Consider the following 26,902-nt stretch of genomic DNA (forward strand, 5'->3'; position numbering starts at 1 on the left):
ATGTACGGGGCCCCGGTGTGGGTGGACGATCTGATGACGAGTCGCCGCAGCATCCTACTCCTAAGGAGGCTGCACAGGGTGACCGCCATCAGAATCGTCAGGGGATACCGAACGGTGTCTTTTGCGTCGGCGACTGTTTTGGCCGCATCTCCTCCGTGGGAGCTCTGGGTGTTGGTACTTAAGCAGAGATACTGCCGCATGAGAGCGCTGGACCCCGGGGAGAACGCGGCTGAGCAGGCGGCCCCAGACGATCTGGGAACCGCCGAGGAGAATGCGTGCGACCAGTGGCGGTCTCAGCTGATCAACGAGGGAGGCGAACATCGAGGCGTCGAGGCCGTCCTTCCAAGTTGGGAGGCATGGAGGAGCCGCCGCGGTCTCCCGGTCCTTCAGGATGATCCAGATGCTCACGGCGTGTTCGTTGGGTACCTGATGAAAATCAGTACTGCGGGGAGGATAGGGACACGGCGCAACACACGCTGGAGTTTTGTCGGGCGTGAGAGTTGCCCCGCTACACCCTGCGTCTCGTCATAGGCGAGAGATTGACCCCCTCGGCGATCGTAGAAGCGATGCCTGGCGGGTCACAGGAATACGAGGCTGTATTATATTTTATTCGAAGCAAAAATCCCCCTTTCATACCATCTTCTCTATTAATATTTAATAACTTTGCTACAAGCAATAATATAAAAATAACCGTTTGTAGTCGTAAAATGTGAAACAAGATACCATTATAGTAAAATCACATTTCTAATTTCTTACAGTAATTTATAATAAAACAGTACAGAGAAGTTATTATGCACTTTTCTTTATTCTTAATTACTTAGTTAAAGGCGTAAATCGAATTATTTATTTGAAAACATACATATTTCTTTTATTTTCATTTGAAGAATTTCAAAATTTGTAGGAGCGCGATTTTCCGTGCATGAATCTTTTTGTAATTTTAAAATAAGTAACTTCATAATAAAGAAATACGGTATTTTTGACAAAATTTCAGAAAAAATATTCAGTCTTTGGACAGTTAATTTGCATATTTAGAGCAAAGAAAAGTAACAGCCAGCTGATATTATACGGAAAGATATTTTTTTTTTGCTATTTCGATGATGTTAATCTATAATCTGGAAATTATAGCAAACAATGGAAAAGTTATCCTAAATTTTATAGAGAATGGTGCGCTCTGAATATTTATGGAAACACGTTAAATAATACATATATGTATTACGTATGAAAATTGTATCTATCTAAGTGTCGTGTCGTCAAAATATAAACGAATTTATTACGTGGCCCAATAAAACAAACCAGTCTGACGTTAAATCAGATTATCGATCTTTATCGATGACCGTGGTCGTGTGATGGCAAAAGTGTGACTGCCGCGTCAAAAAATATCATGTCAACCTCGTATATCTAGACTAAATGTTTTGTTTGACCTGGTGCTCGAGGCTAGTTTCGCGCTTAGATGCGCCGAACTGTCTGTAATTGGTTTACGATCATAATTCACTTATATCAGTGATTCGGCGACACCAGCGCGGTGATAGGGAGGAAAAAACATACAACAGGAAAATAGTTACGTTCGGATAACCTGGAAAATATGATTTAATGATTGGCTGGAAAACGGATTTAGAAGGTTAGAGAACGAAGTAAAAACGCCGATCGTAGATGTTCTATAAATAGGAATAGAAAATATTAAGATACAATCATGCTGTTCTTTAGTCGACATTATTATTGTATAAAGCTCCTTTATTATTAAGTCTGAATTTCTAAAGCCAGTTCGCTCGGCCTCTAAGCTTTAAGGTCGTTTTCTTCTTACAGTTACGAATCGATGTTAAAATTCTTGTCTTATGCCGAGAGGCAAGCGGTTTCTAATTACGGAAAATTTTGAAAGATTATTCGAATAATGGAAGTTTGCCGGTGTGGATGCGAGGCATCGTCGCAAGAATCGATCGGTCCACCGCACGAGCCGTGCTGTTGCTGCAGTTACGATCCATTCAGCGACAAAGAAGCAGAAATCTACGACCTCTCGTTTGCCCTGAAGAAGCTCACTGTAATGAAGTGTCAGATGAAAAAATGGCGAATGGAAAGACTTCAACTCGAGAGCGAAAATAGGTCTCTGAAACAAGCCCTCCAATCATTCGGTATCGATGTATATTTCGTAGATTATTTCCTCCTCTTCTTCTTTTCTCCTTTCTGAATCTCTCCTTATTATCTCTGTCTCTTTCTCTTTTTCTCTTTGTCTCTCTGTTTCTCTCTCTGATTCGTTTAGTAGTTAGTTTGTACGAAATTGATTAATTGGAATTCTGTACTGATACCCTTGTGACTGCGTTTCTCCTCCCGTACGAATTAGTCGTTTGATTCAAGTTGAAAGGAGTAACGTTTCACGCAATTAGTACTATAAAGAGCGAAACGGCAGAAATTACATACACACTGATCGTCTCGTTCAATAGCATTAGTTTGCGAACAAGTCTTTTTAACTGAGCATTAGGTCATTTTATGAACGCAAACTGTTAAAAAAATTCTGCTTCGGGAATTCTCTTAAAAAACATTTAGTTCAAATATTTTCATTTCAAAAATATTAATTGATTATAATAGACTGCGCATTTTTATCCATTTATGCGAAATTTAAAGATGGAAAAATACACAAATATGCAAAGATACTGATATGAAATATCGAAGTATTGGTTATATTTAGGTACCTACTTTTTAACAGGTAAACAATTTGTATTCAATCTCCAGATTTTTAATTGTGTTTATAAAAATGTAAATTTTCATACAAATTCGCAGTCTAGTTATCATATTTTAGGTATTTGATATGCTGTTAGTTTTTTCACAAAACTTGATGGATTTCACACCTACTTCTATAAAGCTTACACTTTTGGATTGGATAGATTATTTTTGTTTTTAACTATGTTATATTAAATATACCAATAAATTTTAACTATTAAATAACATTAAAATCAACAAACTCGTAGATATATTTTATCTTTGTAATCTTCATTTTCTCATTAGCATCTTTCCTGTACTATACCCATAATACACCAAACTTTCGTTACATTATTTTCTTTACGACATAGTACTATGTGTATTCAGCCGTTTTACTAGTAAATTCCGTAATAGTAATACAAACTGAAGATTGTTTCCGAATGTAGACTGGAGCTTCCTAGCATTAGGGACTTTCTTTAAAATTTAGAGCGCTTTCTTTGAAAAGTACGGTATATGTGCACTGTTCCGAATGTTTATGAAGATTAGATATTTTCGTGTAGGTGTAAATGCGGATGAGATATTGAAGCCCGATCCGCTGCTAGTGCACTTCCGAGAAGAAATCGAAAGGCTGCAAAATGCAAACGCGGTGCTGCAAGATAAAGCGAGGGATCTTGAGGAAACTCTCGTCGAGCGAGATTGCTGTGACGATCCTGACGCTACGATCCACTTTCTCAGAGAGAAAATGAGATATCTTAGAGAGGGTTTCGCGCTTGAAAAGAAAGAGTACTGTTCGCTACTTTCTCCGCTTCGTAGACCTCGTTTAATCGTTTCCGCTTCCTAACAATGAATCGTTGGTAGCAGAATGATATACATTATTGTTCATATGTATCTGGACGTTTGGTTGATTAACTTTGCTCAAATAAATCTACGACTGCAGAAACATATATAGCGTTTCTTCCAAATTTACATTCACCTGAGGAAATCACATCAACATTCTGGTTATATACTAATGTTACGATAATGAATATTTTTATTTTAGACATTAATATTCGACATATGTAATTTATAGTAAATTTTAACTAAACTGAGTCTGAAACCTTACATTCCTGATAAGACAAGAGTTGCTTATCAAAATGTTTTGTATTTCCAAACCTGATTAATTTTATGACTTCAATGTATCTCTTCTACCAAAACTATCCATGAAACATACTTCTTCGAAAATTTTTTATGGCCTCAGTTTCAAGATGTCAAAGAAATTTTCTTGCCCTGACAGATTGCGAGACATGATATCGGATTTGAGGTTGAAGCTGGCACAGACCGAGGAGGACATCAGCTGCCCCGCGATATATCGTTTAAGGGCAAAGCTGCGTGATCTTATGAAAGGTGAAGCGGCTGAACAGCAGATTTCCAAAGTTGTGGAGAAATCGATCGAAACCTTGGTGGACCTTTCTAAGAGCTGCGATGATCTGCGTTTGGAAAACGAACGTCTTCTTGCTCAAGTGACAGACTTGCGCAGTGCATTGGTTGATCTCGAAGGAAAGGAAACGCCAGAAACGATATTGCAAACAGCCGAAACAACCACAGTGCCGGAGTATATTGACATTTCAGATTTATTAGATAAGCTGAACAACTGCGAGGATACCGTGGCTGATCTAAGGAAGCAGTTAGAACAAAGAGACGAGCAGATCGATGTACTGAACAAAGAACTGGAATCGATGATCAGTCAAAAAGGTTTAGAGGAACAGATAGAAGCCATGAAAGAGGAACTTAGGAGGAAAGATGACAAGGTATTACATCTCGATGATTCTAAATTTAAAGTTAACGTCCGCTGGCGATTACAAATAAGTTTGTATTGATGCGAAAGTGATAGCGAGAATTAGATGACGAACCTTCCTCTCTATTTTATTCACACTTTGTGTTTTTTTTTCTAACGGTGTATTTCGATTTTAGAGGCAAACGAGAAAGAATTCGCTTGTAGTCGTTTAGTGTAAATGGTCATTAAACGATCTGTTCGTATACTCATTTCTGTCAAAACAACTTTTTCGTGACGAACGCAAGCCAATGTTCGTAGAAATTAGACCGAGCATCCAGAATGTTCAATGATTAATTTCAGTTTTTAGACTTATGAATCTATGACTTATGAATCTCGTACTAATATGACACTCGTAACATTATCGTAGATACAAAGAAAGTAAAGTAAAAATAGCATCAGTTTAAATCTTTTTTAATATATTATATGAGTTATATATATATAATAAATAATATATAATATAATAATATAATATAATATATAATAATATAATATATAATATATAATAAAGTTATATATACGCCCCTAAACCTAACGATAACTTGACATATATAAATAAAATACTTTTATATATATATATATATGTCGGAGATGAAAGTACACCGGGCCCCCCCCCATTGGAATTATTTGGAAAAGCCCGAATACTGTAGCATTTACGAAATAACCCAGACACAGTCATTCGAAATTTGAGACAATGAGTTTAGGCTCGAGGCGACATCCGGTCGCCGAGCGTAGCCACGGTCACGGGATGAACGTTTCACCTAACAGAGATATAAAGTAACATAGCTTCCCTTTAAAGAATTGGCAGTACAGACACTTGACAATAATACATTCCAACAGCCCCGCAGCTCGCCACGCACAGACCCCATTCTTTGGGCCAGATGATCGCCAGATGCCGATGCATCGTTTACAGTTTATGTTCAGATAGCCTGAGGAACCGTTATAAATCTTAGGACCTAGTTAACTAAAGTCCTTCAGATTGACAAACAGTCTTTGTTCCATCAGCCTGTAAATCTGTCACCTATTGCGAGAAGTTACGGGAAAGCCTGATTTGGTCACGTACGGCGTTGCCTGCTAGGAACTTTCTCTCTAGGGCGGCTAGCATCCTTTTCCAACCGCCAACATAGAAATTGACCAATTAACAGCAGCGCCTATTTCCCTCACCCTCCGAGTGGAGGCTTTCTTTGACGAATCCGATGATCTCGTGCCCTTAGGCACACCCCGTCATAGTTTTCCTCTGCAGCGTCGTCGCGACGGAAATTCATTCTTTTCTGGCAATCTGATTAGCTAAGAGTCAATCAAGCGTTCCTAGTATCGCGAGTAGTAAGTTGAGTCCGACTTAGACTTTGAAGCAAAGTATATTCGTTATCCCGTTGACCGTGGATTCGCTATATCGAACTTAGGGCCATTGTCATTAGCGTCCAGCTACCGCGTCCGTTTGTCAATCTTGTATCAGCCATACTTGTGTAATAAATATCTGTGCGACAACCATGAACAACACTGGTGAAGATTCGTTATACGCCCCTAACGTAAACCCGACATCAGAAGTGGGATCACCACCGTCTACAATTAAGGAGCAGCTTCTGGCCATCGTGAGTCAATTGAAAAAGCAAGAGGCGGGTGCGGAACCTAAGGAAGTATCACCACCGTTCTTTATCACCTGAGTCTGCTCGATGAACGTGTCGAGAAACTAGCGCTTACAAGCGACATCAAGACTCGGGATCAATTTTTGATGGAAATGAAAGCTTTCCACTACGCGAAGAAGAGGCCGGCGCCTTCGTCAGGAAATCCGTCGACGGGCCCCGAAGTTAAACGGCAGAAGATACCTGACCCCGGATCAGGTGTCGTCACTGTGGTATTCCCGGGCATAAGATAGCGGAGTGTCGTACGAGAATGAGAACCGAGAGACAGGAGAAAAGCCGACCGGCTGGATCGTCCAAGGTGTCATGCTTCAAGTGTCGCGGAGAGGGCCACATCGCATCCAACTGCCCGCTGCTGCAGAAAACAAATCGCAACCCCGTTAACGAACGTCGAGTCAACTCCTGCGTGGTTGAGTCTTCAACTGGTAACTTAAGCCATCTGGGTGAGTCGTTCTCGTTTTATTTCGATTCTGGAGCCGAATGTTCGCTAATCAAAGAGTCCATAGCCTCGAAGTTTTCCGGCAAAAGAACGACCGACGTAGTAGTAATGCGAGGGATAGGAAATCACCGTATTAATTGCACGTCTCAAATTGCATCCATAGTACGTATTAATGGTTTTGCGTTGGAGATAATTTTTCACATCCTTGCCGACGGCTATCTAAATTACGACATCATGATAGGCCGCGAAATTTTGAGCCAGGGTTTTAACGTCAATATTACCCAAAATAGCCTCAGTATTTGCAGGGCAAAAGCTGTCAATGTTTACAATATAACCGCCGAAAGTAAAATCGATATTAATGGGGTCGACACCGAGGTGTTCGGTAAAGACAAAGACCGATTGATCTCCATCCTCGAAGAATTCAAAAGTTCATTTATTACGGGTTTCCCGCGTGCACGAGTAAATACGGGACAGTTAGAGATACGTCTGATCGATCCTAATATCACCGTACAAAGAAGCCCCTACAGGCTTAGCGAGGCAGAGCGAAGCATAGTGCGCGAACGAATAAGCGAATTAATTAAGGCAGAAATTATAAGGCCTAGTAACTCACCGTTCGCGAGCCCTATGTTACTCGTAAAGAAGAAGGACGGCTCGGATAGGTTGTGCGTAGATTTTCGAGAGCTAAACAAAAATACGGTCGCGGACCGATATCCTCTACCTCTTATCGCGGATCAAATCGCGAGATTGCAAAGGGCGAAGTACTTCATTAGCCTCGACATGGCCAGCGGGTTCCATCAAATCCCCATTCATCCCAATTCGACAGAATATACAGCGTTTGTCACCCCCGACGGGCAGTACGAGTATACGACGATGCCGTTTGGATTGAAAAACGCACCGTCCGTTTTCCAGAGGGCTATCCTCAATGCCTTGGGCGGCCTCGCCCACTCGTACGTTGTTGTCTACCTGGATGACGTCCTAATCATCGCTGAATCGGTAGACCAGGCTCTAGAAAGATTACCCATCGTACTAGGTACCCTCGTAAACGCCGGGTTCTCCTTCAATTTTTCGAAGTGTTCCTTTCTCAAGACGTCTGTACTTTATCTCGGGTACGTAGTTCATAACGGAGAAGTTCGCCCAAATCCGGGTAAAATACAAGCCTTGAGTTCTCTACCGGCACCAACGACCGTCGCTCAACTTAGGCAGTTCATAGGTTTAGCCTCCTATTTCCGAAAATTCGTCCCTAAATTTTCGCAGGTAATGAAACCATTGTACGCACTTACCTCCGGTATTAAAAACCTAACTTGGACAGATAGACACGAAACCATAAGGCAAAAGATAATTTCCATCCTGACCAACGAGCCGGTGTTGATGATATTTGACCCGAATTACCCGATAGAATTACATACTAACGCTAGTTCGGACGGATACGGCGCTATTTTAATGCACAAAATCGACGGCAGAAACCGAGTAATAGAATATTACAGTAAGAGAACGAGCCCCGCGGAATCCAGATATCATTCATATGAACTAGAGACCCTGGCAGTTGTAAACGCCGTTAAACAGTTTCGCCACTATTTACACGGACGGGAATTTCTCGTTGTCACTGATTGTAACTCGTTAAAAGCAGCTCGTAATAAAGTAAGTCTAAGTGACAGGGTTCATAGGTGGTGGGCTTACTTGCAAACTTTCACTTTCGACATTATGTATCGAGAAGGCAAACGAATGGCCCACGTAGATTTCTTCTCGCGTAATCTTGTAGACACCGACCGCGCCCCCACCAACAAGATCGAAGAAAAGAAAATTAATCTGGCCGAAATCTCGGAAGATTGGCTACTAGCGGAACAACGTCGCGACCCTCAAATTTCTGAAATCGTCAACAAACTGCGAAACGACGAGCTCGCGGAAGACATTGCGAGTACGTATGAGTTACGATCCGGTACCCTTTACCGTAAAATACAAAGGAGAGGCAAGACCCTCTGCCTGCCCATCGTACCAAGAGGGTTTAGGTGGTCCGTCATTAACCACATACACCAGTCAATTATGCACTTAGGTTGGGATAAAACGCTCGAGAAACTGTACGAGTATTACTGGTTCGAAGGGATGGCGAAATATGTTCGCAAATTCGTAGAGAACTGTCATGCTTGTCAGATTTCTAAGGCGAATTCAGGCAAAGTGCAAGTTGAATTACATCCCATACCTAAGACCAGCATACCTTGGCATACCATTCACGTAGACATAACGGGAAAGCTGAGCGGCAAGAACGACTCGAAAGAATACGTCATTGTCCTGATCGATGCCTTTACCAAATTTGTATACCTACACCACACTCGTAAAATAGACTCCCTTAGCACCGTTAAGGCACTTAAGTCCGCCATATTTCTATTCGGCAGTCTCTCTCGGATAATAGCGGATCAAGGGCGATGTTTTACCGGCAAAGAATTTCAAGATTTTTGTCGGGATAAACAAATTAAACTCCACCTAATAGCAACCGGTGCTAGTAGAGCGAATGGACAGGTAGAGCGTACTATGGGTACATTAAAGAATATGTTTACAACGGTAGAAACGACCGGGCGATCATGGCAAGACGCGATCGGCGAAATACAGTTAGCTTTAAATTGCACCACTCATCGTGTGACTAAATCGAGTCCGCTAGAATTATTAATTGGTAAAACAGCGAGACCCTACGGGTTACTACTATCTGAAAATACCGAAGAAAAGGAAATAGATATCTGCAACGTAAGACAACAGGCCATACGAAATATGGAAGATAGCGCTAAGTACGATAAGGAAAGATTCGATAAAACGAAAGCCAAAGTAGTTAAATTCAATCTCGGTGACTTTGTATTAAAGAAAAACGAGGAAAGGAACCAAACGAAACTAGATCCGAAATTTAGCGGTCCATTTGTGATAGCGGAAATTTTGGAAGGAGATAGGTACATTTTAAAAACACTAGACGGCAAACGGTCATATAAATACAGTCATGATAGGTTAAAGAAAATGCCAGATAGTCGCGTTCCTACTGAGTTGGACGTCTGCGGTGATGACGAGAACAGTGACCATGACGATGCGAGTACCTTGGTCTCAGAGGATCATTCTGACCACAGCACTTAGCAGAAAGAGTTTGCATATGCCAGTGTGGCGATATGGCAAAGGACAATGTCTTCATACATGTCCAGTGCGGTAATCAGGTGTCGGATCGAACATAGTGGCTCACATACGCCTTACGGGGGGCATACGGCTCAAACAAAGTAAGTGCGGGATCAACACACCGTTACCGAATTCGATTCAAGTATCATGGAAATAACATCTAACGCAGTGTGGCGATATGGCAAAGGACAATGTCTTCATACATGTCCAGTGCGGTAATCAGGTGTCGGATCGAACATAGTGGCTCACATACGCCTTACGGGGGGCATACGGCTCAAACAAAGTAAGTGCGGGATCAACACACCGTTACCGAATTCAATTCAAGTATCGTTAACACTACGGAGATAACATCTAACATAGTGTTTGAATAAAAGCTCAGTGTGGTATCATGATCCAGAGAACTGAGGGTCGTCCAGGTGCGAGATCGAGAATGGTCCATCATGTCATTACGCCCAGACTGATGATTCACAAAATGCGACTAGCGCTTCGAATATCAATCGTAACGTTACGGGTTTCCACTCTCTTTTAACTCTTTCGTTATCAAACGTCCGACCAGAATTTTTGCTGTCGAACTGGACCCTTGACCTATTTTGACACTTAACTAAATTGTAAATAACGACAGTTATATCGAATCTAACATTGGGGAAACCCAATATTCTAGATACACCCGAGGACGTGTGATAGTCAGGATGGCCGTGTCGGAGATGAAAGTACACCGGGCCCCCCCCCATTGGAATTATTTGGAAAAGCCCGAATACTGTAGCATTTACGAAATAACCCAGACACAGTCATTCGAAATTTGAGACAATGAGTTTAGGCTCGAGGCGACATCCGGTCGCCGAGCGTAGCCACGGTCACGGGATGAACGTTTCACCTAACAGAGATATAAAGTAACATAGCTTCCCTTTAAAGAATTGGCAGTACAGACACTTGACAATAATACATTCCAACAGCCCCGCAGCTCGCCACGCACAGACCCCATTCTTTGGGCCAGATGATCGCCAGATGCCGATGCATCGTTTACAGTTTATGTTCAGATAGCCTGAGGAACCGTTATAAATCTTAGGACCTAGTTAACTAAAGTCCTTCAGATTGACAAACAGTCTTTGTTCCATCAGCCTGTAAATCTGTCACCTATTGCGAGAAGTTACGGGAAAGCCTGATTTGGTCACGTACGGCGTTGCCTGCTAGGAACTTTCTCTCTAGGGCGGCTAGCATCCTTTTCCAACCGCCAACATAGAAATTGACCAATTAACAGCAGCGCCTATTTCCCTCACCCTCCGAGTGGAGGCTTTCTTTGACGAATCCGATGATCTCGTGCCCTTAGGCACACCCCGTCATAGTTTTCCTCTGCAGCGTCGTCGCGACGGAAATTCATTCTTTTCTGGCAATCTGATTAGCTAAGAGTCAATCAAGCGTTCCTAGTATCGCGAGTAGTAAGTTGAGTCCGACTTAGACTTTGAAGCAAAGTATATTCGTTATCCCGTTGACCGTGGATTCGCTATATCGAACTTAGGGCCATTGTCATTAGCGTCCAGCTACCGCGTCCGTTTGTCAATCTTGTATCAGCCATACTTGTGTAATAAATATCTGTGCGACAACCATGAACAACACTGGTGAAGATTCGTTATACGCCCCTAACGTAAACCCGACATATATATATATAACTCATATGTTGGAGATGAAAGGACATCGGGGCCTTTCTTTTGGAATTTTTGGGAAGATGCCCAATATAGTCTTTAGTCTAGACTATTTATTATAGCTGTACTTAAATAATAAAACTTAGAAGTAGTTGTTATGATTCAATCCGATTATGTTTGCCCGAGATTTGTGACAGTGGTCTTGGGCTCGAGGTAACACAACTGGTCGCTGAACGTAGCTACGGTCACGGGATGGACGTTTTTACCTAACAGAGAAGTGCGAATATTATGGGACATACGTTGTATTAACAATCAAAACCCGGGCAGAAACAATGTCACCGCTACGCGGGACTGCCTAGCAACGGCGGTTGGAATTTTATTGGTATCTCCGACCAATATACAACAAACGAACGCGATTGTAAGGAGAGGAAAGTTTCCATCAGTCTTTTATTTTTGCGATGTCCTTGGAGAGTTTCACATCGTCTTTACGTGCAGTACATACCGAGCGTCACAGCAAACGTTACTTTGTGCTTCAAAATATATTCTACGTTTAACAAAGAGTTACCTCGTTGACCGTGGATTCATTATTGAACCTGAGATCATTGTCATTAACATCTCGAGTGTCTAATCACCATGGCTATTTGTCAAACTCTGTAAAAATCATATTTATACCAGTAAATATAATCTCTATTGTATAACAACGATGGCTAGTCCAAATGAAGATTCGTTACACGCCCCTAAACCTAACGATAACTTGACATATATAAATAAAATACTTTTTAATGAGATTCGAAAATATGATATTATCCGAAACCATGATACCAATGAAAAAACAATTAAAAAACTGTAGCTCTTTTTTAGATTGCAGGACTCCTGAATAACCTAAGACAATCAGAAATAGATTTGTTGGGGTTATCTTCGCTGAAATCCGAAGTGGAGAACCTGAAATCAGAGTTACATGATCTCAAATCAGAGAGAACTGAATTACTGAACGAACTAAACAAACTGCGAGAAGCACTGAAGAATAAAGACGATCAGATAATAGATTTACTGGACCAGAAGAACAACTTGGAAAAGGAGTACAAGAATAAGACGGCAGAATTACAGTCAAAACTCGATGAGGCAAATGACGATATCGATAATTTGAAAGCTGAGATAACCAAACTGAAGAATGAGTTGGAAGAGTGTAAGAAGATAAACGCGAAGCTGGAACAGTGCTGTCTAGACAAAAACGCACTTTCGGAAAAGCTACACGGCTTCGAAGAGGACCTTGCAGCCACGAAAGCGATAATCGCGAATCTCGAAAGTGAGGTGGACACTTTAAGGCGAGACAAGGAAAATTTGTCGAACGAACTGGACGAGGCAAGGAAACAGATCGAGGCGTTCATTGGACAACTGGAGGATCAAAGGGCGGCCAGGACCGCATTGGAGAAGGAACTGGAGAGAAACCGAGATGAGATTGAATTGTTACAGAGGGAGATTTTCGATCTGAAAGATCAGATCGATGCCGAAAGAAAGGAAAACCGCGAGCTTCGCGAAACGTTAGAAGCATCGGTCGGCGAGAGGGAAAAGTTGAGGGCTCGGTTAAAGCAGCTGGAGAACGAGAACGATGATCTGATGGAAAGGATAAAGGAGCTAGACAATTTGAATAACCAGCTAAGGAACGACTACGATAGCATGAAGCAGGCTTTGGACAATTTGCAAGCAGAGATCAATAAACTGGAGGATGAATTGGCCAAGGCGAAGCAAGAACGCGATGCGTTGTTGAACGAGAATAACGGTATCAAAAAGCAGCTGGAGCAAGCGATGGCGGAGAACGAGAGTCTGAGAGCCAAATTGGACGAAACTGGTAAAGAACTTAATAAACTGAAACTACAGAAGGACGAGCTACAGGAGAGCCTCGATGGGATCAATCTCGAGAACGATTCACTGAAACGAGATATGAAGGCGTTAAGGGATGACCTCGAGGATTCCAGAAGGCAAGCGGAGGAACTAAAAGCTGCTGGTGACGCGTTAAAAGCGACGGATAAGGATAAGGTACTTGAACTTGCAAAGCTGCAAGAACAAGTAGAGAACTGCAAGTTCGAAAAGAATCGTTTAACGAAGGAAAATAATGATTTGAAATCTAAAATAATAGAATTACAAGGAAAGTTGGAGGAGTTGGATAAGTTAAAGGGAAGAAATACAGATTTACTGGCTGAAGTAGATCGTTTGAGAAAAGAATTAGAAAAAGCGTTGGAAGACATTGATCAATTGAAGTCCGAAATAGGTTCCTTAAAGGATGGACTCGATAATTGTGTGGGCGAGATGCAAAAGCTAAGAACCGAAAATGGCGACTTCAAAAAACAGAACGAAATCTTGAAGTCTGAGATGCAAGCTATTACCGATCGCTTAATGAAAGACAATGACGATTTAAAAGGAAAAATCTCAGAATTGGAAGAAAAGTTAAGTGAATTGGATAAAATGAAACTAGAAAATGTTGATTTGCTTGATGAAGTAGATCGTTTGAAACAGGAATTGGCAAAAGCCTGGGAAGAAGTTGATCGATTGAAATCTGAAGTAGCATCTCTGAAAAACGCACTCGATAAATGCGTGGACGAAATGGAAAAGCTGAGAACTGAGAGCGACCAACTTAAATTGGAGAATCAAGCTTTCAAGTCTGATATTCACGGACTTGATGATCGCTTAACGAAGGAAATCGCCAATCTGAAAGCAAAAAACGCGGAATTGGAAGAAAAATTAGTGGCATTCGATAAATTGAAGTCGGAAAATGAGGATTTACTTGGTGAAGTCGATCGTTTGGGACGTGAATTGGAGAAAGCCTTAGAGGATATCGATCAATTGAAATCTGAGATAGGTTCTTTGAAAAACGGACTGGATAAATGTGTTGGTGAGATGGATCAGCTGAGAACTGAAAACAGCGGTTTGAAGTCTGAAATTCAGGGAATGAGGGGCGAAGGGGACAGTTTGTCGGCGGAGTTAAATAATCTGAAGAATGAGAATTCTTTTTTGAAAGACGAAAGAGATCGATTGAGCAAGCAATTGAGCGACTGTAAGATGGAAAATGAAAAATTCAGAGTGGAGAAGGCTCACCTGGAAGCTGAAAATGAGAAGCTGCAAGGAGAGATAAACTCGTGCAAGGAAGAGAATGACAAATTAAAAGACGAACTTGGAAAATCACGGGAACAATTGCAGTCATCGAACGATGAATTGAATAAATTAAAGGCTAATTTCGACAGAGCTGAGGACAAAATTCGGTCTCTGGAGCCGCTAATTTCCCGTTTGCATAGTGAAAATGATAAATTGCGGGACGATTTGACGAGTTTGAAGAACGAGGCCAACGATTTCAAAGCAAAATTGGCTAGAGAAACGGCTGACAATGAAAAGATGCAGAACGATCTGAAGATACTGGAGGATCAGGTGCACGATTTAAGTAAGAACCTGGTCAATGCTAGGGCAGAAAATGACACTTTGAAACAGGAAAATCAAGGTCTAAAAGCCAAGTTATTAAATATGGATCATGATCTATCGAATTTGAAAGCGGAATGTGTGGATCTGAAAAGAGAGATTGTTGATTTGAAGGAATTAATCGATGAATTAAAAGAAAAAATTGCTAAACTAGAAGCAGACATAGATCATTGGAAAATGGAGAACTGCAAACTTCAGTTGGACATTGATAAATTGAAAGCTGATCTTGAGAAAGCCTTGAAAGATTTGCTCGAATGCCAGGTAAATTGTGTTGATTTATAAGTATTAACGTAAAAATGCGTATTTATCTTGGTATATATTTTTATTATAATATATTATTAAATTTTGGTATTAAATATTATGTTATACATACGTATATACATAATATACATAAATTTATTAAGTATTTTAGGTATTTTAGCATTAATTTTAATGTTTTAGCGTAATTTTTCATTAAAAATATTTGTGTTTTTCATACGTGAAATGTCTTCTTTGTTTATTAATTGTAAATTAATTGAAAAGAAGTGAAACATCCATTAATCTACAACACTTGTATCATTTTCAATATTCCTAAATTTGATTTTAATATCTAATAGGCTTCGAAGAAAGTACTAGAAGCAGAAATGTACCATCTCAAGATTGAGAAAGGCGAGCTTGACGAGAAGCTTGTCGATTTAACGTCTCAACTCGAGCAACAGGAAAAAGCATTCGAAGCAGAAAAATCGGCCAGAAATAAGGGTGATTCAGAAATCGAGGTCTTGAAGGAGGAACTGGATGCCTTGAAGAAGGAACTAGGAAAATTGAGAGCTGACAACAACAGATACAGAAATGAAATAGATGACCTAGAAAGACAACTTGCGGTAACAAAAAATGAACTGGAGAAATGCAAAGAAGAGGTTTCTGTATTAAGAGATGCCAATAACGCGCTAAAGTCTCAATTGGATTCTTTGAAAAGTTTAAAGGATGAATATAATAAGTTGAAAGCTGATTTAGATTCCCTTAAAGAGGAGAACGTAAACCTTCTGCAAGATAGGAAAAATTTCGAAGACGAGTATACTAGGCTGAAAGGAGAAGGCGATGGACAGAAAGCAGAGATCAATAGATTGAGATCAAACTTGAATGCAGAGGAGGCAGCTGCGGAAAAATTGAGGGCAGATCTTCAAAATTGCCAAACTGAGAACGATAGACTGCAAAAGCAATTAAACGAAGTGAAAAATGAGTTAGATGAACTAATAAAGGGAAACAATCGTATAAAGAACGAGATCGATAAGCTGAAGAAGGCGCTCGCGGACGCGGAAGCACAGATAAAGTTGCTGGAAAGTGAACTATCCGATTTGTTAGCCGAGAAAAAAGAATTAGTCAACGAACTCTATCGTTTCCACGAACAGCTAAACAATCGTACAAACGAGCTAGAACAGCAGATGGTCGCAAAAGATGCGGCCAAGAAGGAATTGGCCGACATGAAGGATGAGCTGACCGCTCTAAAAGCGGCGTTGGATAAGGTTCGCAGCGAAAACGATAAGCTGAGTAACAAGAACGAAAAGCTGAATGTGGAATTAACCAAGTTGACCGGGCAATTAGAAACTCTGAAAGACGATAATGCGAAGCTGGAAAACGAAAACGCGAATCTGAAGAACGAAAATGCGAATCTAAAGAATGACAATGCGAAATTGGTGGCGGAGTTAACCGGAACGAAAAATAAGTTGGCAGAAACGGAGAAACAGTTGAACGATCTAGAGAAAGAAAACGACGACTTGAATAACAAAATAGGCGATCTCGAGAACACAGTGAACGAACTCGAACCTTTGAAGAAACAATTAGAAGATGCTAAAAGAGAACTGGATAGACTGACGCCAGAGCTAGATAGATTGAAATCAGAGAATGCAGAACTTCAAAACAATTTAAATAACGCCATAGAGGAATCGAATAGGTTAAGAAATGATTTGGACAAATTAAAAAGCGATTACGACAAATTGAAGTCTGAATTAGCTGACCTGAAGGAGGAGAGAGATAGTCAGAAAGAACGGAACGCAGACTTAGAGAAAGAATTAGCCAAAATAAAGAAAGAGAATGCGAATCTCAAGGGCGAGTTAGCTGATTGTCAAGTGAAGAACGAAGGATTGCGTGATGGATTGACAGATTTGAAATTGCAAAATGCAAAACTGCAGGACGATTTAAATAAGGCAAAGCAAGAAGCGAATAAATTAAAAGTCGATTTGGATAAATTGAAAAGCGATTATGGTGAATTGCGGTCGGAATTAGGTAAATTAAGGGATGAGAAGAATAGGCACAAAGAACGTGATACTGCATTAACCATGGATCTGGATAAATTGAAGAAAGAGAATGACGAGTTAAAAGATGGGAATGAGAAACTGAAAAGCCAGTTATTCGATTGCCAAGAGGAGAGAGAAAGGCTACGCAAGGAATTGGGAAAGCTGAAAAGAGAAAATGCAAAATTGAAAGAAGGTATAACAATTATCCTTTCAATTTGTTTGGAATCCAAATTAGAAGGGCAAGTGCTTGATCTTTTGTTCAAGTCACTTTAATGAACTTTTAATGAACGGAATTTAATATTATTATTTACCTTAAACAATATCAGGTGTAATTTTACAGCGACAATCTTCTCCTCTTATTTCGACTTTAAATTACTCGTGCTCTGATATTTTTAGACTGTAAGAAGATTATAACAGAATATAATATATAAGTTATAAATATAAGCTATAAAGTTATACATTAATGTTCTGTACAGAATTGAGTAAGTTGAAAAAAAATTTTTTATCTGTTGAAACTTAATATGTATATTTTTTGAAAAGTATTCATGTAGTTGAATATTAGAAACTATAATATTGTTTAAAAGTTAAAAATAATTTGTCATTTGGATATATACCATATTAGATTCCTTATGATGACATGAGATTGTATTAAAACCCTATGTGTTATATCCGGTGACTTTGCGTAACCCGGAATCCATCTCTCGGTCGAGGCGGCCACTCGCTATGTCAATATAATTAGTTGAACCGTAATAATCATAAGGAACTCGTAAAATTAAGCATTTCGATTTGGCCATTAAGTGGTTAAGGCCGTTAAATGGTATAAAACACCTTCGAGTCCATTGCTCCATCAGGTAAAAGATGGGGAAACGCGGGTTTTTCCATTTTTTCCGCGATTTCCACCCGTAAGCGACCGGTGGTGGAGCGATCAACAACCAGCAAGAGTTTTCCTCTACGACAGTGGCACGACCGGCATACTTCAAAACCGATGGGCTGATGACGGAGATCCATCAGACGGCAAGGGAGTGCACACGGCAACAGGAGGTCCTGAGTCCAGACCCGACATTCGGTGGTCCTCACTACTTCATAACATAACCACTTGTGTGGGTATGCGACAGAGTTGTAAAAGCTTCAGTCTTGGAAAGTCACGGCTGGAGTTCGAAACTAAACTATCATTATTGTAATCAATTTATCAATCGTCACCGAACTTCATTGGTTCAACATCTTCAGAACAGTCAACATAACTAGACTGGTTTTACGACTACAGATCAGTCAACAACTCTGCACTGGTTTCACTTCTTTAACTCAGTAAATATCTCTTCATTCTCTATATCTACTTTTGATCACTCATCTAATTAACATATATATGTACGCTCCGAGCCTAAGCATCTTGTCTACAAGTTGTTGGAAGTTTCGGTTTGGGTCAGGGTGAGAGTGGCACACGGACAGAGAGATCTGTGGAAAAAGTGAAGTGTGAAGAGAAAAAGGGAAAAGGAAGAATAAAGAAGCATAAAGAAGCACAAAGAAGGGTGAATAGAAAGTGAGCATACGAGCAGAAGGCAAAAGAAAAGAGAAAAAGATGTCAAGAATTAGAGTGAGCTACAAATAAGAAAAACTAGAAAAGAAGAGGTTAAGAGGCCAGAAACGTGGCAAAAGAAAGTAAGGTAGGGAAACGACAGGTGGCGACAAACAGGGGAAGACCAAAGAACACTGATAAGGCGAGAAATAAGGCAGACTTCAATATTAAACTGGACAGATACAGCTCAACAGAAATAGAGACACCAGCCAGAGAGAAAGAAATGGAGCCAATGATGGAAAAAGTAGAGAAAATGGAAAGAGGATTCGAGGCAATGATCAGGGAAATAAAAAATATATTCGAAAAGCAAGTGGCGGAGCTGAAGAGGAAAATGAAACAGGAAAGGGAGAGAAGAGAGAGAGAGAGAGAGAGAGAGAGAGAGAGAGAGAGAGAGTAAAGAAGAAGAATCATAGTAATCAAAAGAGTGGACTGGAACGAAGGAAGCAATGAAGAGACAGTAAAGAAGTTCATAAACGAAAAAAAATGAGGATAGGGGCAGAAGTAGAAAAGGTACATACGATAAAGGTGGAGGGCAAGAACGCAATAATAGTGATGACAATGAAATCGATGGAGGAAAAAAGAAGGATAATGAAGGAGAAAAGCAAATTGGGAAAGGAGGTACACATAGACGATGATCTGACAAGAAAAGGAAGGGAAATACAGCAACACATAAGAAGGGTAGCCAGAGAAAGAAAGGAAAAGGCCGAAAATGTAAAGATTGGATACAAAAAACTAAAAATAGAAAACAAATGGTATAGGTAGAACGAAAACGAAGAGAGACTGGAGGAAGAAAGAAAGAGAAGGGAGAAAAATGGAAAAAGGGGAAAAAGGGGGGACTACAAAGGGGATGAAAATGTGCTTTTGGAATATAGCAGGGCTAGCAAGTAAGGACAAGGAGGTGTGGGAATGTCTGGACATTCGACGTAATCGGACTCACGGGAACATGGATAGAGGAAAGCAAATGAGAAAAGTTAAAATATAGACTACCCAAAGAGTTCGACTGGAAATGCAGGGCAGCAATGAGAGTAAGAAAAAAAAGAAAAACAAAGGGGGAATAATAACAGGTATAAATAAAGAATTAAAAGAAATAGAATATAAAGAAATAAATGATAATATAGTTGAAAGAAAAATAATATACAATGATAAGACGTATAGGATAATGGTAGTTTATAATCAAGATACAAAAGAGACATGGAAAAAAATAGAGGAAAGAGTAGATGAAAGAAAAGAGAAAGTGACGATTATCGGCGGAGACTGGAATGCAAGAACGGGAGAAGAGAAGGGAGAAGATTCAAATTCGTAGGGAGAAGAGGGCCGATAAACGAGAACCTAGGGAAAGAAAAAACAGACGATCAAAAGACAAGAAAATAAACATGGAAGGAAGAACACTGTTAAAGCATCTGGAAGAGAGAGGCTGGACGATAATCAATGGCAGAGATAAAGAAGGAGAGGAGTGGACCTATATAGGGGAGAAAGGAAACTCAGTAATAGACTATGTGATTGGCAATCAAGAGACGACAGAAGAAATAATTAACATGAAAGTAAGGAAAAGAACAGAGTCAGACCACATGCCATTAGAAATAGAAATAGCGGGGGGGGGCGGAATTACAAAAAAATGAAGAAAAAAAGGAAGAAGAGAAGGAGAGAAAAGGGAATGGACAAACGAAAGTGTGGAAAAATACTTGGAGGAATGTAAAGACTGGACCTGCAATGGAAAAATAGTAGAGGAAATGTGGACAGAAATCAAAAAGAAGATAAACGAAGCAATGCCAAAGAAGAAAGCGAAGATAAGGAGATGGGGCATGGGAGAGAAAGCGTGGTACGACAAGGAATGGAAAGAGAGGAAAAGAGGGATGAGAAGCAAGGTGACAAAGTTTATGAAAGGAAAATGCAGCAGAGAAGCTCTTATAGAGGAAAAAAGTCATTCAGACAGTGGTGCAAACTGTTAAGGTTATTCGATGTATGTGGAATCAAAGAAACGCGTGGGTAAATTGCAAGGTATTGTAAGTATATATATATATTGTGAATATTAAAGTACAAAGTGTGGAATACAATGTAAGATGGTCCAGATGCGCACGCTAGCAATGTTACCCTGAGACTAAAAGAACCCTGAAGCCAACGTCGCACGTGTACCGCTTATGGTTTGTCATCGATGCATTCTTTTGTCTATGCGCTATGGATGACTTCAGCGCTTGAGAAAACCGAAGACCAGATGTAGAGTTTTCCTAGAAGTGGCGATCACTTCAACACAAACAAAAAAAGGAAAAACACAAAGAAGAAGAAATGGAGAAAATCAAGAAGATCAAAACAGAGCAAGAAGCATGAAAATACATAAATAAATATAGAAGAAGAAGAGAGGGTATAGATGAAGAAATAAGCGAAGAAGAATGGAAAAAGCACTTCATAGAAATTTTAGAAGGAACAGAACACAAAGAGGGCAGAAAAACAGAGGAACATCGAGCGGAAGAGAAAACATTGGAGGAGAGAAAAGATAATATAGAAAAGGAAGAAGTGATCTACCAACTAAGAAACTTGAAGGAGAAGAAAGCAACGGGGGAAGACGGGTTAGAAAATGAAGTATGAAAGTATGCACCAAAGGAAGTGGGGGAAGCACTATGGGATTTGTTAAGGAAAATATGGAATGGGGAGGGGATACCAGAAGACTGGAAAAAAGGAGTAATATGCCCGATATACAAGAAAGGGAACAAGAGAGTAGCGTAAAGTTACAGAGGAGTAACATTAATGGACACAGCATGCAAGATCTACGCAGGGATATTGGACGAACGGCTGAAGGCAGAAACAGAAACCAAACTGAAAGAAAGTCAATTTGGATTTAGAAAAGGAAGAGGGGTGAGCAACGCAATATTCGTGATAAACCACATAATAGATAAACAGCTGAGCAGAGAAAAAGGGAAACTACATGCCTGCTTCGCGGACTTAAAAGCGGCGTTCAACAGGTTAAACAGAGAGAAATTAGAGGAGAAAATGAGAAAAATGGGGATTAACGAGAAACTAATTCGAAGAAGACAGAAGAATTTTGGACAGCGAGGGAAGTCAGACAAGGATGTCCGTTGAGCCTGACGTTATTCAACATCTACGTGGCGGGGCTAGAAGAAGAATTAAGGGAAGAACAAGTCGGGGGCATAGTGGTAGGAGAAAGGATGGTATGGTCACTGACATATGCAGACGATATTGTGCTGATGGCTGATAGAGAAGAGGAACTTAAAACAGATGCTAAAAAGATTTGAAAAATTTTTAAAGGAAACCAAATTGGAACTGAGCACGGAAAAGACCAAAATGGTAGTGTTCGAAAAAAGAAAGAACAAGAAGAGGCAAAGAAAATGGAAATGGGGAAAGCGAGAATTAGAAGAAATGGAAGAGATAAGATACCTAGAGTACATATGAGAGAAAAACGGCAGCGATGAGAAACATATACAAGACAGGAAAAAGAGAGCAACAATAGCAATGAATAAAACATGGAGCGTGGGAGAAAAAATTTTCAAACAGGACTACAAAAGGCTGGATAAAATACAAAGGAGATATGTAAAATGGATCCTAGGTTTAGACATGACAACACCGAACTACATATTGGTAGAGGAATGCAAACTGATAGAAATAAAAGAAAAAGCACTAAGAAGAGCAGCAAGGTATGAAGGAAAAGCCATAGAATCAAAAAAAGAATTAGTAGAGAAGTGCATAAAGGAAAGAGAAACTGGGGAAGTGGCTAAAAAGGGAAAAGAGCTAGAAAGAGAAAGAAGGAACTAGAGAAGTGAGAAATGGAGGGATACAAATGGAAGCAAAAGACGAACAAGGAAGGACGACTGTAGACCAAATTATAGAAGAAAGGAGAAAGAGAGAAGCAGAAGAGAGGGGGAAAAGGATAAGGGAGTCAAAATATAATAAACATAATAGGAAAATTACCAAAGAAGAGTTACCAAAATACTTAGAAGGGAGGATGATTTGGAAGGACAGATAAATACTAACAAGATTCAGATGTGAAAACGAGACCAAAGCAAGGGAATACTGGAAAGAAGAGGGAGAAAAAAGATGCAGACTATGTGAAAGGAAAGAAGAAGACCTGAGGCACGTAATAGAAGAATGCGAAATAACGGGAGGGACAAAGGAAACAGAGAAAATATTGAACCAGACGGGGGGAGGAATAAGGGATCTGAAAGCAATAATGGAGAAGAGAAGGCAATACAAGACGGGGAGGAACGACAATAAGGGAGCACAGCAAGCAATAGTCTTAGAAATAAATTACACAGCGGAGTGCAATGTAATAGAGTAGATAAGAGGGGAGATAGATACGTAAGAAAAGAGTTTAGAGTTTAGTTAGATAGATATAAGGGAGGAGGCAATAAGGTGATAACGCCATAAGTAGGAGAAAATGTGATTAGGCAAAAAAGGATGTAAAACCAAAGACTCGTTCAAAGCCGAAAGGCACGGATTAAGTAATAATAAATAAATAAAAATACAAGTTGTTGGAATAAGGAGTAAACCTGTCACCTCAGCGTTATAATCAATTCAACCACCTCTATTATCCTAAACGAAATAGGGGATCGATTAGTTTCGTGGCGTCGATTGTATAATCGTAACGGGAATTTACGACTCCCGTTTGACGCGCTTCCTCGAGATCGCGTCTCTCCGCGAACGGTCGAACATATGTATATTTACATATTTCCTTTTTACGAAACGATATATATATATATATATGTATGTATATAAAATATTTTTAATGAAATGAATTTTATGTAGTGAAAAAGGTGGAGCCCAAAGAAACGGAGATGGATGAAGATATTTTGGATGACTGCGGTGATTTCATAAAGGCGAATGAATTACTGGGGAAGAAATTCAAAAAACAGAATGAAGGTAAAAATTACATTAACTTTTCTACAAATAAAGAACGCGAAAGTTCCGAAGATTGATTTTTATCGTTTTATTGCTTGTTACAACCGCAAATTCATGATTAAAGTAACTGTTATTAACAAATGCTACTGAATACGACTATTTAGAATTTTTATTTGATGCAATTCCTGATCTTAAATGAGCTTATGATCTTAAAAATTTTGCCGATTCTACAATTATTTACAAAGATCTCATTGTCAGTAGCTCACATAAAAGTATGACTATATAATTGAAATAAATCGTATTCGTATTAATATTTCTCACTGACATATCGTAAATTGAATCGAATTAAATTTATTTAATTTTATTGTAAATATTTATAAATACCTAATGTTTATATATTATTATATATATTACAAATATTTTTCCTCGTTCCTTGATAAAGATGAAAGTGCATGAATAGTTCAAAGTTCAAGAATTTTCGTTTTCATGCTTGCTTTAAAATGGAAAATAAAAGTCCATCAAGGTTATATCTAATATTTTACATTATGATGTATATTACTAAATACGACGCAATATTATACTAATTAAATCGATAGAAGAGGGAAATAATTATTATAGCTGAACAAATAGTTACGAATTTTTAAAACGAATAAAAAAAAGTTTCTTAAATAAAAATATGTTAAATGAAAGAAAGGTATATCGAATTGTTTCCAAATTCAGAGTTTTAGAGTTTCTATAATTTTAACGATTTACATTTGATAGTATAAGTTATAACCTATTAGATCCTTAGTTATTAAAGTATATTTTATTCCTAATTTATACCTTAAATTACAAAATGTTAAATATACATTTCGTAACATTAAAAATAGGTGTGCTGCGCATTCGGAATTATATTAGATATTTGGAAGGTAAAGCTATAGAACCGAAAATGGCGGACAGGCCGGAAGAAGAACTGGAAATTGATCCACTATTAAGAAAAGACATTGCAGACTTGTTGAAGAAATCTCACGATTTATCTAATGATATCTATCAAACGGAACAGGAAATAAAAAATTTTGGAGTATGTATAACATATGCGATAGATAGGTATATTAAACAAGCTTTATATTTTAAATATTTTAAGTCCTTTATTTCAAAAGACTAACATGTAACATATTTAACAAGGCAATTGATTTATTGATAACGTATCAAGTGATTGTTTCTCTGTTTTTGAATAATTTCCTACTAAAGCAATTTCGAAATTTCTTCCGTTTTAAACTATTTTGACAACTAAAAAGGTAAGAACATAAATTAAATTTATGTTATAATTTAATGTTTTTAAGGATAAAAAACTGTGATTATTGATAAATGATAAACGGCTTTACATTTCTTCCATTATAATTAGGCATATTCGTTTTATTGAAGTAGTTTCCATAATAATATCTATTTAAATAAAAATCATTACATTATTTTGGGTTTTTTCGCAATAGTTAAAAATGTATAAAAGCATAAATATTTATCGTATATTTAAATATTTAAATAAAATATGATTCTTAATAATAAAAATACTTAATAACAGTATTTATTAACAATTAGATGTACTTTTACGGAAAAACTCATATTTATATGTATATGTATTAATACGATCATTTATTATTTTAATATAATGCACAGGCTAAACCTGGCGAGGGCATTTTCGATCCTGACAGCTGGCTAAACGTAAGTCCAAAGACGAGATCCGTTAGATATACTAGCAAAATTTACATACTATTGGAATTTTATTTTTGTATATTTCTAATGGCCGAATGATTTTATGTTAATCAGGACTTGGCATTAACTACAATTTTTATGCAAAATAGATTTCTTTAATGAAAGGTGAGAGATATATAGATAGATAATTCAAATCTTTAACAAAAAAGCTCCCATTTAAAAATGTAAGAATGAAAAAATTTATTGCCATAAGCTTTCGCGTGAAATGGTTCTAAATTCGAATCTTCAACAAACGTAATAAATTATAACATAAACGTTCATAATTCACACGTAATTTCTCATAAGAGAAATTTGAATTTTTTATTTCTTATTTTACCTCCAAATTTATTGGTATTGATTATATCTTTCATATCATCAGTTATTAAGAATCGATGCTGTAGCATTATCAAGAATTTTATAATGAAAAATAATTTAAAAAGCGCTTTATTCGTATATGGAAATGTTTAACATATAGATAGGTACAAATATTTTTTGACATATTATACGAATATTGGTACGTTATTGAATTACATAATATCGATATATTGTTACCGACGTTGGTTATCGCATGTGAATCACAATGATATGGATTAGTGATGTTACTTACTAAGTGAATAAACCTGATAGATCTAATAAATCATTCCGTACTCCAGAAATTAATAAATGTCCTACATCCTCCGTTCTATTAAATTGAATGTCCTAAATGTATCTTCAAATTGAAGTAAAAATTTAAATAATACAACTTTAAACAAATTACATTCATAATTTTGTTCATCTATCAAAAAATGGAATATTTCTAACTTAATTGTTAGCTTTATCAATTGAATCTATTCTCTGTGATGAAAATCTTTTAGTTATGTCCATAAAAATACGACATTACGTAAATATTTTCCAATCTTTTCCTTTATTCTTTTTCTTTACAGTCGTTGACATTGACACAGTTAGCTGAACTTCACGATAAGATTTGCCAGTTAACATTGGACATGGTACACCAGGATATCAGAGCAGTGCCGTGCGATGGTTATGAACCAGCGACTCCGTCAAAGGCGGATTATAATATTTTGAACCAGCGTATAGCTGCTTTGCAGAAACAGATAGCGGAGAAGCAAATGGAGGCAGGCTGGAAGCTCCAGGAACTGAGGAGGGCTCTTCAAAACGAGCAGGCTAACTTAATTCGAATCTCCGATCAGATGAACTTTGAGAGAAAACGTAATTTGAACCTTCAGCATACCATGGATGATTCACCGTAATCCGGTTTTTCTTTAACCTCGTTCATCGTTCGACGATCGTTTTCTCCAACACATTCCACGGATGAGAAGAATCATATTCCCTTGGTTTTTGAAGCTAATGAATTTAACGAATGCATAGTGAACTATAAGATCAGCAGACCGTACAAGAAAACATAGGTCCTGAAATTGTGTTATCGATGATACATCTGTTTCTTATTCAGTGATCACCGATGTAAGTATATGTAAATAAAAAGTATGTCGTTGCAAAATTAATATTCGAATTTTCTTGTGTGATTTGTTGTTTTCATGTTAGTTCCGTATCTCTAAATGTTCAATACGTTGAAAATGAAAATTGCTCGACGAAATAGAAAGAGGGCCTTGATATTGATAAGAATACGAACAATGTATTGTAATTC

At 38.6% G+C, this 26,902-nt stretch overlaps 2 protein-coding genes across 2 annotated transcripts in view; both read left to right on the forward strand.

Annotated features, from left to right (window-relative positions):
• On the forward strand, window positions 1–26,806 carry LOC132912685 (myosin-2 heavy chain-like). Its single transcript, XM_060970316.1, has 9 exons — window positions 1–439; window positions 3,252–3,474; window positions 3,965–4,478; window positions 12,229–15,114; window positions 15,432–17,301; window positions 23,437–23,550; window positions 24,399–24,589; window positions 25,183–25,227; window positions 26,181–26,806. Exons 1-9 carry the CDS (start codon window positions 1–3, stop codon window positions 26,505–26,507), a joined length of 6,609 nt encoding a protein of 2,202 aa, XP_060826299.1. The 3' UTR covers window positions 26,508–26,806.
• LOC132912466 (26S proteasome non-ATPase regulatory subunit 9) overlaps window positions 1–26,902 on the forward strand; it is a 272,372-nt gene that overhangs the window by 20,055 nt on the left and 225,415 nt on the right. The window lies entirely within an intron of this gene.

This window comes from Bombus pascuorum, chromosome 12, assembly GCF_905332965.1.
Source record: "Bombus pascuorum chromosome 12, iyBomPasc1.1, whole genome shotgun sequence".
NCBI lineage: Eukaryota > Metazoa > Arthropoda > Insecta > Hymenoptera > Apidae > Bombus > Bombus pascuorum.